General features: G+C 39.9%; 1 protein-coding gene across 1 annotated transcript; it reads left to right on the forward strand.

Annotated features, from left to right (window-relative positions):
• The first annotated feature begins 267 nt into the window (after positions 1–267).
• On the forward strand, positions 268–17,494 carry zgc:91910 (Zinc finger protein 706-like). Its single transcript, XM_060847226.1, has 4 exons — positions 268–357; positions 8,934–9,082; positions 10,071–10,190; positions 16,157–17,494. Exons 2-3 carry the CDS (start codon positions 8,951–8,953, stop codon positions 10,164–10,166), a joined length of 228 nt encoding a protein of 75 aa, XP_060703209.1. The 5' UTR covers positions 268–357; positions 8,934–8,950; the 3' UTR covers positions 10,167–10,190; positions 16,157–17,494.
• The last annotated feature ends 1,931 nt before the right edge of the window (positions 17,495–19,425 follow it).

Genomic DNA, 19,425 nt, shown 5'->3' on the forward strand with positions numbered 1-19,425 from the left:
TCTTATAACCTAGTGTTGTGTGACTTTTAATTTAGCATTAGGATGCAGATTAACATGTAAATCCCAGAACTTTTCAAGTCACAGTCCAGACATAACTTAGGTTCTATCATTGTAAAAAAAAAGTGACATCTCAGCTCAGGCAACGAAAACAACCAAAGCTGCAAACCCAAGTTGCAACTTGTTTGTTACTGTAGGGGTCACGGCTCACGTGATTCCCTCGGCTGCACGCCCCACCCCGATCCACCTCAACGTCACTTCCGCTGACGTAACACAGCCGCCGACAAGGAGGAGGAGGCCGTCGCCGCCGCCATCGCTAATCGCGCTCGTTATTCCGCTTCCTCGGTCCGGGCGCGCCGGGTGAGCACCTCGAGCTAATTCCGAGTCTTTCTCCGGAGTCTTCTTCGGGAATGGGACGGTTCTGCCGTTCGCCGCCTTCCTCTCCCTCAGCTCCTAACCTCATTCCAATCTCCACTGTTGCGCAGCTTCTGACCGCCGGAGCGGTGCCTGTAGGCCGCACGACCCCCCCCGCTTTCCCCGGGGATTTCCTTATTAACGGCGGCTGGCCGGCACCGGGAAGGCCTTCACTTCATATTGAGGCCCTCCACGGTTAGGGGTAGAATTTATTCCCCTCCCGTTGGGATCCTTGGTGTCTGGACCATGTAGTGAGGTGTTGCAGAAGGGTTTATCTTTTGTTCGGTTTCTGGCCGATATGTACAAGCTTGAAAGCTGGCGAGCGGTGGGGGTAGAGGGGAAGCAGGCAACTAACCCAGATTGTTCAGCGTAGATGTCAGTGGCTCCGTTATATTATTCACCGCAGTGCTATGTGCCCTCTGTCTCCGCTCACAACCTCTGTACTGAGTGCGAGAAGAAGCTTCATGTAGTTTGAACTCTTCACTTAAATGAGTGTAGACTGTTCAGCCCGTCAAGCTTGTTACACCACTGAGGTCATGGTCAACAAGTATGTTGTATTTGTATCCTTTACCTCTGCCTGCTTCATCTATTTTGACATTTTTGTTCGGCCTTTATTTCGAGGCTGAAAGGTCAGCATTTCTAACACTTTCTCTAGTTAAGTGCTTACTTGGGCTTATTATTATTAGCCTAATACTTATTAGCAATTGATTTATGGGCTGTCTCAATGTGTCTTATCTACCCTATCAACTTATTGCTGTAAACATCTAAATGAACTTACTACTTATTTTCTATATAAAGGGACTGCAAGTTTTTAGTTTGTATAGTTTGTTTGTAATTTTATCCCAGTTTGAATTAGTTCTGCAAGACCTATGAGAGAATGTAACCTTTGCGATATGGTGCTTTGAAGTGAATATTGTCTTCCAGATATCTCAGCCGAACTCTCCTGCTGTAATCTTATTACTATAACATTTCATTCCTGTTTCAAAGTAGATGAATTGCCTGATCAGTAGTGAAGGATGTGATTGAGATAGTGACTGCTTTTCATGAGCTTAAGTCCTAAGAGTTTTAAAATCACTGTTATAATGTTTATTCAGGTCAGAAAACTTACATTGACAGCAGTGAAATGACTGAGCAGGTTACTTACCTAGATGTTGACTTGGGGTAAATAGCTGGCTGGGGCACTAAGGGTTTGCTTCACGTGGTACTGTGGGATCATAACCTAAAATGTCAGTGTTGTATTTATGTTCTCATCTTTGGAATGAGATTTGGAAGTGTGTACTACCACTGAATTGCATTTAATGTCTTGTCAGAATTTCTTTGCCCATATGTGCTTTATATGCTATTCCTTTCAACTGAAGATGACCTTGTCCCTTAAATTTTATCAAGGATATTGCCAGATAAAGAAATGTGCTGCAGCCAGCTGGAAATTACAAAATAGCATAATATTTGAAATAGTGATGTTTCTTTGAGTGGTCATAAAATTAAAATTTCAAAGTCAAGCATGTTCCAGGTTGTAAACAAGTCCATCTTGTCTGCTTTTTTCCTCTAAATGAGCATGTATTTTAATTCCTTTTTTTATTTCAACATGATTCTAATAATCCTATTGTCACTAAGTTTATGTAAATTTTATTATGCCTGAAATTTGATATAGTATCCCAAAGTACTTCATAGGAGTGTAATGCAAGTTTTATAAAGAAACAGTTTAGAACAGTTGACCAGAAGCATGGTTAAAGAGCTTGATCTTAAAAGCTGCCTTCAAGGAGAAGAGAGGAAAAAGTTGAAGGCAATTCCAGATCTTGGGAGCAAGGCAGCTGAAAGTATAGCTGGCACTTGTGAATAAATTCTGGTATATTCGAGAGACTTGAATTGGAGGCCAGGTTTCTGGTGTTTGAAGGGGCTTGAGCAGGGCTGTGAAAGGATTTGGAAATTGAGAATTGTAACCTGAGTTGTTTAACATGCAGGTGAACAAGGCAAGAATAAAGTGTTAGGACAATGACTGCAGTGTTTGGGAAGTTGTTTAGCATAGCAGGTAGAATATGGAGGGCAGAGCAGGTGTTTGTGGAATAGTCATGGCTATTGACTTGGGGTTTCAACAGCAAATGATCCCAGACAGGAGTTGAAGAATGAATTATGAATTAGAAGTTGGCAGTCTGGATGATAAAAAATAGTCACCTCCTACACCAGAGAACTGGTCTCAGAGGACTGGTGGCGGTTTAATCTGAGGGGTACCATGCCTTAGTGGTTGAGAAAGAGTGCTTCTCGATACACACAACCCCTGCAGGAATTGAATCCACAGCTGTTGACATTGCCCTGCATCGCAAGCCGGCCATCCACTTTATGGTCTGAATATGTAGTTGGAAGCTCAAGTCAGTGAATTGAGGCTTAGTTTTCATATTTCTCAAGGAGAGGAGTTTTATTTGTAATATTCCCATAGTGTGAATGCATGGAATCCCAATATTTGGTCGAAAAAATTTTATCCTTGTTATGAGACAAGTAGAGGTGATAATGAAGTAGAGCTGAATGTACTTAGAAAATGTAAATAATTCCATCTTAGATGATGTGGGTGAGGGGCAGTATGGGGGTGACCAAGAGTAGATCCTTGAGAGGCAAGAGGGGTAGGGAAGCTCTTAAAAGTTGATTCTCTAGAGACAGATTAATAGAGGAGAATGGAACCAGATGAGTATTGTCACATCCAGCCAGGTGCTTGTTCTTGGAGATGAATGATGTGGTCAACTATGTCTTGTAAGGTGGGGTGAAAAGGCATAGTCTTCTATTGGAGGGAAATGGATGATGCAGCAATAGTGTGCAAGAATGGAGGAGTCTAGGTTGGTGTTTTTTTTAAAGAGTAAAATTATATATTTGAAGGATTGGGCAATTAGCATTGATGGTTAGTATTTTAGTGGCAAATAAAATTATACAAGAGGCTCTTTGGTGTATGCATTCTCAGTGGGCAAAAACTATTCTAAATATATGCTAGTTCCACTTTCCAACACTCAGCCTCGAATCTTCTGACCGTTCAAGTGCTTTTCCAAGTACTTTTTTAAAAAAAGGTTGGGGCTTCTAAACTTGGCTATCTGCATTCCAGATTCCCACTACCCTCAGTGAAAAGAATTTTTCTCCAATTCCCTCAACTCGCTGCCTGCCTTAAAATTATGCTCCCTGTTATCAGCCCTTCAACGAAGGGGAGCACCTGCTTTCTATTCATCTGATGCCCCTCCATCTTGAGCACCACAATCAGGTCCCCTCTCAGCCTTTGCTGCTCTAAAGAAAACAAATCACACCTATCCAGCTTCTCTTTGCCTGGAATGGAACAGTTTATCTACAATGTCCTGGTGAATCTCCTCTGCACCCCCTTTTTTTAAACCAGTGACCAGAATTGTACACAGTATTCCACTTGTGATCAGTCCTGTACAACTCCAGCATTAGCTCCCAGCTCTTATAATCTGCCATAATTGATAAAAGAAAGTGTTATGTCTTTTTAACTACCCTATAACATGTCTTGCTACCTTCAGTGATCTGTGGACAAGTCTGTCAAGGTTCTTGTTTCTCTGCACTTTCCACTGACCTCATTGAGTAGTCTCTTGTCTTGTTACTACTAAAATTAATTACTTCTCACTTCAGGATTTAAGTTCCATCTGACCAGTTTAACTATATCCTCTAACAAGACCGCCTTCCTCACTGTAATCTCTTTGTAATCTTCAAACTTTCTCAAGCGCACACAACCATCCATTCCCAGCCCTGATATGGAAGATGTTTTCTCCTACATCACTTATCTATCATGAACAACAAAGGGCGCAACACTGACACTGGCTTCCAGTCATGCAAGCATCAACCTCTGTCTCCTACCACTAAACCAGTTTTGGATCCAAGTTGCCCTGGATTTACCACCTTAATTAAGAGGGACCTTGTTAAGGGCTTTGTTGAATTTTACATAAACTACATGAACTGTACTACCCTCACCTACAAACCTCCTCACCTCACAAAATTCAATTCAGTTTATTAGACACGACCTTCCTCTGACAAAACTATGCTGGCTACCCCTGACCAAACCCTGTCTGTCCAAACTGGAGGATAATTCTCTGCTACAAAATATTTCCCAGTAGTTTCCCAACCACTTATGTCACTGATCTGTAATTCCCTCGTTTATCTCTACTTTTATTGAAGTGGAACCGCGTTAGCTGTCTTCTGGCCCCTCCCCTGTGGCCGGAAGGGGATTAAAAATTTGGGTCAGAGCCCCTGTAACTTCCTCATCTCCAAAGCAGCCTGAGATTCAAATCATCCAGACTTGGCGGGTTGTCTATTTTTGACCCTGTCCATATTTCAATACCTTTTTCTCTCCCTATGTCAAACAGCTCAAGCGCCTCTTTCTGAACCTACATCCTTCAATGGGAAGGCAGACATGAAGTACTTGTTTAGCAACCTACCAATGTCCTCTGTCTCCATGCACAGATTTTCCCCTTGGTCCCTAATTGCCTTTATTCCTTCCCTGAGTAACCTCTTCTGCTAGACATACTTGTGTAATATTTTGGGGTTCCCTTAATCTTTGGCAAAGCTTTTTCATGGTTGCTGTTTGATCTCCTAATTTCTTGTTTTCCCCTGCCCTTCTGATATCCACTCAAACACCTCGTGTTTGAGGAACAGGAGGTTGGACTCGAGCAATCTCAATTTGAAAATGGTGTGATTGGAGATGCAGAAAGATGTTTAGTGGGGGATGGGCCTTTGCAAGAAGGGCAACATTGTATGTTGTCACTAAATTTGAGACCAGCCAGAGTCCATAAGGTTTGACAAATGTTTGAATTCCTACCGCAAATGGCAGTCCAGTTGTGCTCCACTTCCATTTAAGTCGGTCTTATGAACTTAATGCACATGTTAATGTGCACCTGATCAGGAGGACAGTCAGGATGAGGGAGAGTAAAGTTTTTGATAGATGACGTCAAAGATGAAGCTGAGGGCGTCATTGAGAAAATCAGTAGCTTGATTTTTCTCAACAGAATTAATGGATTTTGAATTGTAAGTTGTCAGTGAAATCCATTTTTCAATGGGTCTGGTACAATTGACCTTTTGTAGGGGTTTGTGACGACTTTAAAATATATCTTCCTGTTCACTCATGAGTTTGAGTAATCAATCACTTTCATTCACTTTAATGAATGCTTTATCAAACTGTTGACAGAGAAAGAGTTAACTATTTGTATCCATGTGTTTTTGACAAATTGAGTCTGGTCCCTTCTGAACAGCCCCTTTTCCAATTTTGTGTAAAAGATGTTGGAAAGTGTGCACGTAAACCAGCTGTGGATTTGTGCGCACAAAACTAAGGCAAATATTTTTTTGGCCTTAGTGTGTTAAAGTTGGAAGTTAAAAATAGATATGTATCATCACACCAAGGTTACTGCTAACTTACTTAAAACCTCAGTATATTAACTATTATTTTGGAATAAAGGTGTATTATAAACCTAGGCTACTTATCACTTAAGGTTCTTTCATTGAATAGTGAAATAGACTTGAGTTTGAATATTCTCGATTCTGTTTTCCTTGTCATGTTTAATTGTTCTTACTGCAATTTAACACTACCCCAATTTTAAAAATTGATATTCTATCTCCATATTAGCTCTGAATATTTCTGCAAAAACAGCTACTGCAGTCTCCTTCCAATTTGTGAAATCCCTTTTTACTTGCAATGCACCAAAACATTTTATCATAGTCATAGTCATAGAAATGGACAGCATGAAACAGACCCTTCGGTCCAACTCGTCCATGCCAACCAGATACCCTTACCTAGTCCCATTTGCCAGCACTTGGCCCATATCCCTCAACTCTTCCTAATCGTAGACCCATCCAGATTTTAAATGCTGTAAATGTACTATCCTCCTCCACTTCCTCCGGCAGCTTATTCCATACATGGACCTCCTTCTGTGTGGAAAAGGTTGCCCCTTAGGTCCCTTTTATATCTTTGCTCCCTCACCCTAAACCTATGCCCTCTAATTCTGGACTCTTTCTGCCCCCCACCCCAGGGAAAATACCTTGTCTATTTATCCTATTCATGCTTCTCATGATTTTATAAACCTCTATAAAGTCACCCTTCAGCCTTTGACACTCCAGGGAAAGCAGCTTCAGCCTATTTAGCCACTTCCTATAGCTCAAATCCTCCAATCCTGGCAACATCCTTGTAAATCTTTTCTGAATCCTTTCAAGTTTCACAACATCCTTCCGATAGGAAGGAGACAAGAACTGCATGCAATATTCCAAAAGTGGTCTAACCAATGTCCTATACAGCTACAACATGACCTCCCAACTCCTATATTTATTGGTCTGACCAATAAAGGAAAGGGGGCTTGGTGGTTAGCACTGCTGCCCCTCAGCACCTGGGACCCAGGTTCAATTCCAGCCATGGGTGACTGTGTGGAGTCTGCACATTTGTGTCTGCATGGGTTTCCTCCCACAATCCAAATGTGCAGGTTGTGAATTGGCCATGCTAAATTGCCCATGGTGTTTGGAGATGTGTAGGTTGGGTGCATATGTCAGGTAAATACAGGGTCAGGGAATGGGTCTGGGTGGGTTGCTCTTTGGAGAGTCAATATGGACTTGTTGGGCCAAAAGGCCTGTTTCTGTAGGGTTTCTAATCTCATAGAGATTCTAATCATACCAAAACACCTTCATTATCCCATCTGCCTATGACTCTACTTTCAAGAAATTATGAACCTGCACTCCAAGATCTTTGTTCAATAACTCTCCCCAGGGCCTTACCATTAAGGGTATAAGTCCTGCTTTGATTTGATTTTTCAAAATGCAGTACCTTGCTTTTATCTAAATTAAACTCCATCTATCACTCCTCAGCCTGTTGGCCCATCTAATCAACATCCCATTGTACTGAGGTAACTTTCTTTGCTGTCTACTACACCTCCAAATGACATCTAATATGACTGGAGCAAACTATCCCTTAATATTTTTGATTTGCAAGGTTGACTGTTATAACTCAGGAGGAATATGCTAATAATTAACCCTATCACATTGGAATGTACCAAATGTAAATGTTTTATGATCAAAATGTTAAGCTTGTTTTGCCTTATTACGGTTATCCAAAATAAAGCAGACGTTCATCTGGTTACTTCAGTAAATCCAGTCTTCTAATCAAAGTTATCTAAGTTACTGCAAAATTTGGTTTAATTCCTTTCGTCTCGAACACAATCACACAGGTGAGACAATACAACTCTACAGAGATAATGTGGACTTTATTTTAAGGCAAATTTTGCAGCTCTGTTTTATTTATCCACTTTTCAAGGTGACTCTACTCTATCAAAACAGGTGGCTAAAAATGCACAGACTTCTAACTTCAGTAATTACTAGTAGCTTATGCCAGCTGTGCTCACATCTCTTCAAAAACCTTTTCAATCCACTGTGCCCAAACCGCTCCCTGTTGTTGATCCTCATAGACTTTAAAGAAAATGTCTAGGAAGCCCAGACCAGGGATCACAGTTTGAGGTTGAGACAGGCCATTTATGGCTGAGATGAGAAGTTTCTTCACCTGAGAATGTCAAATCTATGGAGTTCTATGCATAAAGCAGTTGAAGCCAGAACATTGAATGTTTTCAGGAAAGTTAGATATTGTTCTTAGAATCAAGGGGTATGGGGGGAGAAAGCAGGAACAGGTTTGAGTTGGATGATTAGCCGTGATTGTTTTGAATGGCAGAGCAGGCTTGAATAGCCTCTTAAAATTACTTTTCTAAAGTGTCTTCCCAACACAATCGTTCAGTGCCTCTCCAGTGTTGCATAATTGGTTAGTGCATAATTTTCCCATTCATATTTGTATAATCAGAATTGCTTATTCCACACTTCCTGCAGTTATCTGTGGTATCCCTTAATTTATCTTTGAACCTTTTGTTTCTTATCTACATGCCACCTGAAGATAAGTTAGCTTTTACATGCACACTGACACCCACGTGAATGGTATAATAGCAAGCTGATTATCAGGCAGCAAGGTGGCTCACTGGTTAGCACTGCTGCATTGCAGTGCCAGGGAGATGGGTTTGACTGTGCTACCCTCCAGGTGCTCTGGCTTCTTCCCACAGCCCAGTATTGATATGGACTCAATCGGCTGAATGGCCTGTTTTGTGCTGTAGGGATTCTATTATTTGAAAACTTAGTAAAGGTCAGTGCCTCTCTGTGCAACTTTTGATGGCTGGCAATGCCATAGTTAGTTTACTAGTTATTTATATACACGACTTTGTGTTATGCAGAATGCACTATATTTTTTACTTTCAAGTTTGAAATACCTTGTGGAGCAGCTCTATTCAGTGCATTGTTTCCTTGCTGTATTGATTTGCACCCTTTTAATTTTCCCAATTGGCACTCAGTAGCTGGGACTTTGTTTTAAATTTTGATAGGATATCTAAAGGTCATTTTTGTTAATATAATTTTATTAGACTGTCTTCATTTGGATTGTTTGCTTTAGTATGACAACTTAGTTTTGTATCACTTGTGACTCCTTTCCATCATGGACAGTAACTAAAACTTGCCTTTTTTGCTAGTTTTTCTGACTGTTATCATGGCTCGTGGGCAGCAGAAGATACAAGCTCAGCAGAAGAATGCCAAGAGGCAAGCTGAAAAGAAAAAGGGGGGATCTGATCAAAAAGCAGCAGCAAAAGCAGCACTTGTGCACACCTGTCCTGTCTGCAAGGTAAAGGAATAGTCTTCAAAGCACTATGGTTGCAAATGTTAGAATACCTGTCATGTTTAGATCAACTTCTGAGCTGTTGAATTCAAATTGTTCAAAATCATGGTTTTAAAAATTTGCAAAGATTCCAGATCAATTTTGCAGATTATTTTCTTAATTTGCAGTAACTTAGGTTGTTTCATGAGTTGCCAATTTGTTGGCATTTTTATTAATGTTAACAGTAGATTTTTATCAATGAGATGCTAATTAGAATTTGACTCATACAATCATATATCTTAAATGATTGTTTAACTTAGTATGGATTCAGTCAGGCTTTGCACGTTGTTTATGCCATGGCTGCTTCAGAGGAAGAGCAGCCAAACATTTTGTTCCTGAATACTGATGGTATGAATGTCAGTGAAGGGCACATTTGTACTTGTGCTTCTTGAGATTATGTAACCAGCCAGACAGTTTGATTTCTTGCATAAAACACAGACTGGTCATGCTTACACGTGGGAAGAGAGACTTGACTGACCGCAACTGTGAAATTGTTCCTTTTTTTTGAGTACATGACTTGAAAAGTTTCTGGATAAAATGAGAGAACTTATAGGTGAAAGCCTTGTGACTTCAACACTGGGTGTTTAGTTTAACTCCAGCACTTATTTGGGTTCCATCAATGCTTCAACCTTGACTCAGATCAGATAGCTTTGAAACAGGCTAGGGATTCAATCCAGACTGCTCAAGTTTTAATTTATATTTGAGTAATGCTGACAGCCATTCTGAAATTCTTACCACCTAGCTTTTCCTTTTTGACTTGAAGCCACTAGGTACTGAATTTTAGCATTTGTTAGTGAGTTTTGAGAATATTTCTACCTTAGGTTGAGGTTCTGGATGTAGGTTTGTTTGCTGAGTTGGAAGGTTCCTTCCAGCTTGGTGAGCAAACCTACATTTAGTATTGGTTATTTACTTATTTATCACATACTTATCCCTACTGTTTTTTTTTCCTTTTCAGACACAGATGCCAGATCCTAAAACTTTCAAACAACATTTTGAGAGTAAACACCCGAAATCTCCTTTGCCTCCTGAATTAGTTGATGTACAGGCTTAAAAAGAAAATAAGACTTGGATTTGGGTGAGAAACTTTGTTTATTGCTAAGTAACCAGAAAGAAGAGTATCTGTATGCAGCTTTTAAATTCATAACGGCTGAGCTGACATTCTCTTCAGATGAGACTTTTTTCAATAACTTGTGCAGACAATTGTTTGTGGATTTATTGCAAGTACTTGAGAATTGTGACTCAGTTTTGGCTGCTTAATTTGATGCTTGAAGTTTTTAAGTTAGAAATAAGTTAAATATAAACAAAGGACCAAGCTCCAGTAGCTACAATGTTTTGTAACTTTTCAATCTACTTTTTATTGCTTTAATAAAATTGCATTTTATTAACTCCATCTGGCTGGTAACTCTAACAAATCACTCAAAGGGCGATGGCATGTCTTTGACATTTTTCCCAAAAGCAAATGCCTATATTCAACATGGCCAAATTTCTAAATCTGAAGATTGCAAGTAACTGATGATTTGTTTACCTTCGTTGTCAGTTTTTTGCACTTAAACAACATCCCAAGAATTCTACAGTTAAGGAATTTTATAACCAAGCTGATATTATAAACAGAAAATTCAGACACATGTGGCAGACTTTAAAATACTGTAGTATTAATTTTCTAAAAATTAGCATTTTAATCAAATAACTTGAAATACTTAAGTTCCCAAATAACACATCTAGCCACCAGACATTAGCTGTCCTCCCTGACAAGTGGTCCAGCCAGCTATTGAGCAGTAGCTAACCAAATGCAGTGTAATTTCTTTTCTGGGCTGCTACTTGAGTGCTTCTGAGTGGTGCATGGTCAGCCAGGCGATACCTATTTAAACTATATTCTATGTTCGTATTTCTAAGTGCAGTAACAAGATCGCTACCTTAGCTTGTGCAAAATTAGTCAATGAAGAGCTCAAAAATGGGGCTCTGCAATCTTTTTGTTCAAAAACTACCCTAATTTGTTTATTTTTAATAATTCAAGCTTCTGAAAAATCCAGACTCTGTTGAAACACCCTTGCACCTTCTATTGATATCAGATATATTGTCGTTGAGGTTGAATTGTGTGTAACCTGGCATCATTAATCATGCAATCTTGAATCAAGCTTAACTGTATAGTAATCCTGGATTCTGGATCAATGGTGCTGGAAGAGCACAGCAGTTCAGGCAGCATCCAACGAGCAGTGAAATCGACGTTTCACGCAAAAGCCCTTCATCAGGAATAAAGGCAGTGAACCTGAAGCGTGGAAAGATAAGCTAGGGGAGAGTGGGGGTGGGGAGAGAGTAGAAAATAGAACAAATTTACCTGGAACCAACACATTCCACCCTGACCTTAAATTTACCTGGACCATCTGACACCTCCCTCCCCTTCCTGGACCCCTCAATCTCCATTAATGATGATCGACTTGACACTGACATTATTTACAAACCCACCGACTCCTATAGCTACCTGGATTACACCTCTTCCTACCCTACCTCTTGCAAAAATGCCATCCTGTATTCCCAATTCCTCCGCCTCTGCCGTATCTGTTCCCAGGAGGACCAGTTCCACCATAGAACACCAGATGGCCTCCTTTAGAGACCGCAATTTCCCTTCCCACGTGGTTAAAGATGCCCTCCAATGCATCTTGTCCACATCCCGCAACTCTGCCCTCAGACCCCAACCGTAGCAAGGACAGAATGCCCCTGGTGCTCACCTTCCACCCTACAAACCTTTTGTATAAACCAAATCATCTGCCGACATTTCCGCCACCTCCAAAAAGACCCCACCACCAGGGATATATTTCCCTCCCCACCCCTTTCCGCCTTCTGCAAAGACCGTTCCCTCCGTGACTACCTGGTCAGGTCCATGCCCCCCTACCACCCACCCTCCCATCCTGGTGCTTTCCCCTGCCACCGCAGGAACTGTAAAACCTGTGCCCACACCACCTCCCTGACCTCTATCCAAGGCCCTAAAGGAGCCTTCCACATCCATCAAAGTTTTACCTGCACATCCACTAATATCATTTATTGTATTTGTTGCTCCCGATGCGGTCTCCTCTACATTGGGGAGACTGGGCGTCTAGTAGCAGAGCGCTTTAGGGAACATCTCCGAGACACCTGCACCAATCAACTGCATCGCCCCGTGGCCCAACATTTCAACTCCACCCACCCTCCCACTTTGCTGAGGACAGAGAGGTTCTGGGCCTCCTTCACTGCCACTCCTTCACGAGCAGTCAGCACCTGAAAACAGACCTTAGTATTTAATGTGTCTAACATTTCTGCTGAACCTTTCTTCAGTTCTGAAAAAGATCATGTGTCTAAAACATGAAACTGTCTTCCATTTTACAAATTCTGATGGACCTGCAATGAATTTTGTGTATTGCCCTCTTTAACCAGTCTGTTTCGGTAGTGCATTGTAATTGTCTTCACCGCTGCTCCCTCACCACCAGACGCCTGGAGGAAGAATGCCTCATCTTCTGCCTCAGAACACTTCAACCCCAGGGCATAAATGTAGACTTCAACAGCTTCCTCATTTCCCCTTCCCCCACCTCACCCTAGTTTCAAACTTCCAGCTCAGCACTGTCCCCGTGGCTTGTCTGACCTGCCTAGCACCTTTTCCACCTATCCACTCCACCCTCTCCTCCCTGACCTATCACCTTCATCTCCTCCCCCATTCACCCATTGTACTCTATGCTACTCTCTCCCCACCCCCACCCAGCTTATCTCTCCACACTTTCAGGCTCACTGCCTTTATTCCTGATGAAGGGCTTTTGCCCAAAACGTCGATTTTGCTGCTCGTTGGATGCTGACTGAACTGCTGTGCTCTTCCAGCACCACTGATCCAGAATCTGGTTTCCAGTATCTGCAGTCATTGTTTTTACCTCTGTATAATAATCCTGTTTGCACATTTTATTTTTCTTTACCAGTTATTCTTTTGTAGTTGGGCATTAAACAACTAATTTTAATAGCAGCTTCAATGCAGCAGGTAATTCCAGGCTTCAGTGTGGGGATTAGTAATGGAAATTAAGAGGTACAATTGAGAAATGGCTGCAATTGTAATTTGAGTTATGATGGGGAGGATAAATGAAAGATTGTGTTGCGATTCAATAGCCTTGCTACTTCGTGAAAAATGCATTGCATGTTATAATTGTTGTATTCTTATCTAAGTTGGGATGTAAAATTGAATGCAGTTGGTTGCACTTGCATGCTTATGACACAGTCATGGAGAAAACTGAAGGTTTTGAAATAAGTGTACTTCAAAATAGACTCATTTATCTGGCTCGTCTGCAGTTTTTGTATTGACTCTGATACACTTTTGCTATGTAGAAGGAGAGCTTTGCTTCAGAATGAAATGTCATCTTTATAAATAAGCTTGCACGTAATGCCAGCTAGACCAGGATAAGTTGGAGACCAAAAGTGCAACTTTGGGGCATGCTGGATGTGACCATTCTAGTATGAGGGGAGAACTGCAAAAGGAAATGTGCTTATATTTTGAGATGGGATTCAGTGAGATTCTCATTCTAACAATTGAACTCCTGCAGTGAAACCTGTGGCAAAACATTCACAAACACTGAATATATTCATAACATATCATATCATTGCCGATGTAGGTAAAGCTCCTAGTTTCACTCAAACTCTACATATAAAAATACTTTAATGATCTTTAAGGAATCGCCTTTTGAAGAGCTCCTCCCACTAGCATTTGTCTTCACTGTAGTGGAAGGACCTGCACAAGCCAGTTTACAATGTGCCAGCTATCTGAATCATTTTGAAACCTAAAGCTGTTTAATGTGAAAATCTTCAGCAAAGAGGAAGTACTTTTTGAGAGGCTCATTCTCATATCTATGAGAGAGTTTGTGATTTGGTGCTAGTTATTTGAAAATTGGGAGAGGTAGAAAACATACTGTGCTGTTATTTTACTATGAATTTGTTTATGCCAAGTCACTATATTTTTAATAACTGTACCAATGATAGACTTATTGTCTTGTTCTGAAGTTACTTCCTAATCAACCTGTTCAGAGATATTATTACATGCCTCTGGAGCAGATGGGACTTCAACCCATGTCTCTTTGTTCCAAGGTAGGGATACTAAACTGCACCACAAGAGACTTTTTCAGGGAGGTTTGATCAGAGGAAATCAAGCCATGAACCTCCCTGCACATGCAGGGTAGAGGGAGCCCCTATCACCTCCACAGACCAAAAATTCCAAGTTATTAGCAAAGTCAAATTTAGCCTGGTAACTGAACGTTGTCTCCTCTTCAAACCCATTTCTTCTCCTCTTCAGCCATGCAAGGTATGGCATTTTGTTCAAACAAAGGCAGGACTTAAGCAATCAGTAGGGCCCTGGGTAGTGTTGTAGAACAGACCTTGGGTTTGGGTACATAATTCTTTGAAATTTGCATCACAGGAAGATGGTGGTTAAAAAGGTGTTTAGCATGTTTGCCTTTGTTGCTCACTCCTTTTGAGTATAGGAGTTGGGAAGTCATGTAGAGGTTGTACAGTATGTTAGTGAGGTCTGTTCTGGACTCTGGGGTTCTGGTTGCCCTGTTATAACAAAGGTATTATTAAACAGGCGGGGGCTCAAAAGATTTACCAGAATGTTGCTGAGTTTCCTATAGACTGGGACATTTTTCACTGGAGCATAGGAGGTTAAAGGGTGACCATGTAGAGGTTTATAAAATCACAATGGGCATAGATTGTGGTCTTTTCTCTCGGGTGGGGTGGTTCAAAACTAGTTGATATATTTAAGGCGAGAGGAGAAAGAATTAAAACATGAGGGGGAACTATTTTACATTGTAGCTAGCACAATCCTTATCAGAAATGCTTGGCACCAGCTGGTTTTTGGAATTCAGAATAAGTGACAGTTTGAAATTTTTAAGTCTTACTGGAGGAGCATGACTCACTAAAGCAGGCCTTGAGAGAGAATCTAGGCCTGCTGATGCTGAACCACGCCTCCATGTCGCATCTGAGTGACTTGCATCGAGTGGGTGTCAACTTGGGTTAACTGTTTGCGCACACAACCTTATTAATGAGAAAAACTTCACAAAAAAAACCTTCGGACTTTGGAGGTTTTCGGATTTGAAGATTTCTGATAAAGGATTGCCTACCTGTATGTGGAATGAACTGCCAGAGGAAGTGCTGGTCGTAGCTGCAGTTACTATGTTCAAAAGATATTTTTATAAGTACACAAATGGGAAGAGTCTGGAGGGATGTGGACCAAACACAGGCAGGTGGGGTTTGTTCAGTGTGCGAACATAGTTGGCGTGGGCTAGTTGGCCCAAAGAGTCCGTTTCTATGCTGTATGACTCTCATCATTTTAGAAAACTAATTTATCACTTTAGAAAATATAGTTTGTTTTAAGAGAATTGGGGGAATTGCCTTTAAGAGATCCTTTAACGATGATCTCCAGGTTCATGAGTTGTTTCCTTGGGCCGTGTCATATCTGTTAAGTCTTGAACTCTGCCTGTTCTTTTTTGTATTGCTAACTGACAAGCAGGTCAAAATGGTAAAAACAAGGGCTGCAGATGCTGGAAACCAGAGTCTAGATTAAGGTGGTGCTGGAAAAGCACAGCAGTTCAGGCAGCATCCGAGGAGCAGGAAAATCGACGTTTCGGGCAAAATCCCTTCATCAGGAATATAGGCAGAGTGCCTGCATGGTGGAGAGATAATGAGAGGAGGGCCACCCCCACCCTCCTCTCATTTATCTCTCCACCCTGCAGGCACTCTGCCTCTATTCCTGATGAAGGCTTATGCCTGAAATGCTGATTTTTCCTGCTCCTCGGATGCTGCCTGAACTGCTGTGCTTTTCCTGCACTACTCTAATCTAGAAGCAGCTGGTCAAAATGTTAGCTCTACTCAATTGAGCTTGTTTGGTTAGTGTGACAGTGCTGAGTAAATTTGTTATTAATCTGAAATTTTAAATGAATAATCAAATAGTTGGCTAACTTAGTGAGGTTTCACCATATTTGGTGCAAGATGTGACTTTGGCTTTATTGTGCATTCTAACTTCATTTTTGTGATTACTTTCAGACTTGGAATTCTGCTGACATGATGCACTGAATCAATTACACAAGGCCTGGAAAAGATGAAGGATATTTGATTCTTCAACCTTTTCCCTTTCTACTTACTACTGAACTGTTGATGTTTATTCCTTTCATGTTTTGGGGGCAAGGGAGCATTGGAGTGAAGATTTTTTTTGTTCAGAAATTACAAAGCTGCCAATACTTCAAGTGAGCTGGGTGAGAAAGTGGTACTAATCTAGTGATAGACCAGTACTAATATTTACTTCTCTTCCATTCACTGTTATTAAGCACTGGCATCGTTGTGATCCTTGTACTGTTGGAGACAAATGCAAAGCTGTAATCTTGACTATCTACAATTAATTGACTTTGTGGGAACCTCTCAGTGAATGTTGTTGCTTTTACAAATTTGGTTAGGTTAGTGTACTTGTCACTAATAAAATACCTTGCTAAACACCAGGCTGATCATCTACATTAGGGTATGTATCCATTTGGCCTGTGTTCAGCACCTTCTTTGTAGAAGGGTCATTGCAATATTAAAATTTGTTCCCTTGTTGCAGTTGTAACTTGAAAATTGATATCAAAACATGAAGATTTATAAAGATGACAATGGGGTCTTTCTCTCAAAAGTGGATATTTCTAAGGATTGCAGAACAGTTTAAACTCATGACCACTTTTCTTAAGTGCTTGATTGCCTGAAAAATAAGTTTTTTTTAGCTGAGCTCCATATGTTTTCTATTGCAAGTCATACTGTGGCATCCCTATGAGTTTAAAATGCATTAATGTGGAGCAAACAGTTGAAGAGCCACTCTCTTGATGCATAAATGCTAATAAATGAATGTGTTGGAGCTTTGTTTTCTAACTGTTGCTTTGCAGCTTACAGTAACATCTGTAGCATTAACATCTTACAGCAAAGCTGGCATGTTGGTATGTGACATGTCAATTAACTCATCGTGGTTTTTTTGTCTAAAATTTTAGTTTGAAGGGGTTTTTCAGAAATAGTGAAACTGATCCTTAAATTGAGTCTTTCCTATTTAAAATCACAATAGCTAAGATTGCGATAGCTTGTATATTCAACTAGTTCTGCTCCTAATCCTTTAGCTCTGTTTTTCTGTAGCAATCTTGCATAGTCATACACATACAGTATTGTGATTTATTGGAGCTCATTGTAATTTCTTTAATAAATATCAGAAGCACATTTTCTTGTAAATGGAACGGCTCATTCGTTATTCTTAGTATTGAACTGAGACTAGTATTCCTGCCAATGTGATGTATTGTTTCCAGCAATGTGGCACTTGATTTTAATCTTGAATAACTTTTCTAGATTAAAGTGAACTTGTACTGTAAACCTCTTGGTGTGGTCTGACACGAAGTTTCTTGTACATTGGTTTGAATGGAAGTGGAATTATCTATATAAATGCGCAATGGACAAGTGAAAATGTTTGAGTGCAAGAAAGTAAATTTTAAATAAAAGTCATTTGTGTCTTAAGATATGCAGTTAAAGAATTCTAGATGGATCAAATAGTTCCTTTTGAGTCATGCATCAAAGAAATTGATTAAAAGAATCACTTTATTTGATTTAGCTTCTATTTAAAAACTTTTGAGGCATATAAATTTAAACATTGCCATGTTTGGTGTAAAACTTCAACTGATTTGAGAAAATAGCACAGTCCATTCAGCAATTAATGTTTTGCTTCATTCCAATATACCTGTAACAATAGTAAAATTGCACTGTGCCCTTTTGGTTTGGACAACAATTTGTGCTTAAAAGGTTTCAACTATTGGATGCAGACGGAAAGATTCAGATATAAGTTAGTTGCGCAGGAAGGTAATGGGAAAAGAAATTCCAACTTCTGATTGGGAATAGTTTAAATGTTTACACTAGGTTCAGGAAGATGCTTGATTGGCTGTGGATCAGTTATGTATATCTGTCTATTTCCAGTATGTAAAGTTGGACAATGGAATCCCAACTGAAGTGAGATGGAGAACCTTGCCTTTGTATTGTAGGTTGGTGCGCAGAATATGCTCTTAAAATTTACAGTTGAACATCAGTTGGAATTTCAACAATTTGTGGCCACTGGTTCTTGTGATTGTGCTAATTGTTTCTGGCTTAAGCTACACAAGTTGTTTTTATCTCTTGAAATCCCTAGCATTTCATGAGCATGAATGGAAAGTGTTTGATAGAAATTTGACTGAGTTTTATCCCATGGCCTCTACCTATCTTAGAAAAATAGAAATTTAGTATCTATTGAGTGTTACAACAATTTCTGTACTGTTCTGTATTGAAATTTGGTCAGTTTTAATAATTTTTAGGGATTGCATTTCCCCTCAACTTGATTTTCATTTTTTAAAAGGTTTTGCCAAATTTTCTAATTACCAAATGTTTGCAGACTTGTTTTGCCTGTTTAATTTGTCTCCTTTAGTATTTTTTCTTGTTTTTAAGTAGATGTTACAAAATGTCTCTGCAAACATGCACTTTATATCCTACAGCAACATGCCTTAATGCTTCAGTTGATGAAATTAGCTGTTCCTACTAAAGCACCTAATGCTACATTTGAGATGTAATTCATCCATGTAGCTGTATTTTTGGGTGGTAATTTAAGAGATTAAATTGTGAAAAACAAGTTTGTGATCATGCTTCTCAAACATATGTTTATATTTTACGTTGAATTCTTAGTTTACTAGCTTCCTGAAATCTTAAGCCACAGTCTTTAAATTCAAATTTCATATCCAGTACAGTTGTAACATGTATTGCCAATAATGGTTTGCATTATAAAAGCTGTTTCCAATAATAGGAGTTCTTGCATTTGAGCTTTATTGACTATAGATGTGCAATGTTTTTTTTTCTTAAATACAGGATGTTGCATTTTGTAAACCATGTTTGTTTCTTGGCTTCCATTATCATTTTGCAAGGAGTACACTTGTACCAAGGAATACTACAGCATATAATTCTTACAAATTGAGCTTTCTGGTGGTGGGAACATTTTCCCTGAGTACTTCCAAAAGGATTGGATTTTTCTGTAGTTTGGCCACTGTTACACAATTGAAAAGACTTTGTAAAGTAAACCTCACCTAATGGAATTAGGCAGGAAACTCTCTTCCCTTATTAACCTTAATTCCTGGATGTCCATAACACAACTGTTCAGGGTTTGGTAACTAGCTTCCATAAACTAACTTTATCAGCAACCTAATTGTAGCTATGTTATGCTGCTTATCCTTTTCCTCTGCCCTCTCTAATCTTGTACATTGGATTTAATTTTACCAATGGGAAGCATTAGC

The sequence above is a fragment of the Hemiscyllium ocellatum genome, chromosome 30 (assembly GCF_020745735.1).
Source record: "Hemiscyllium ocellatum isolate sHemOce1 chromosome 30, sHemOce1.pat.X.cur, whole genome shotgun sequence".
NCBI classification, from domain to species: Eukaryota; Metazoa; Chordata; class Chondrichthyes; order Orectolobiformes; family Hemiscylliidae; genus Hemiscyllium; species Hemiscyllium ocellatum.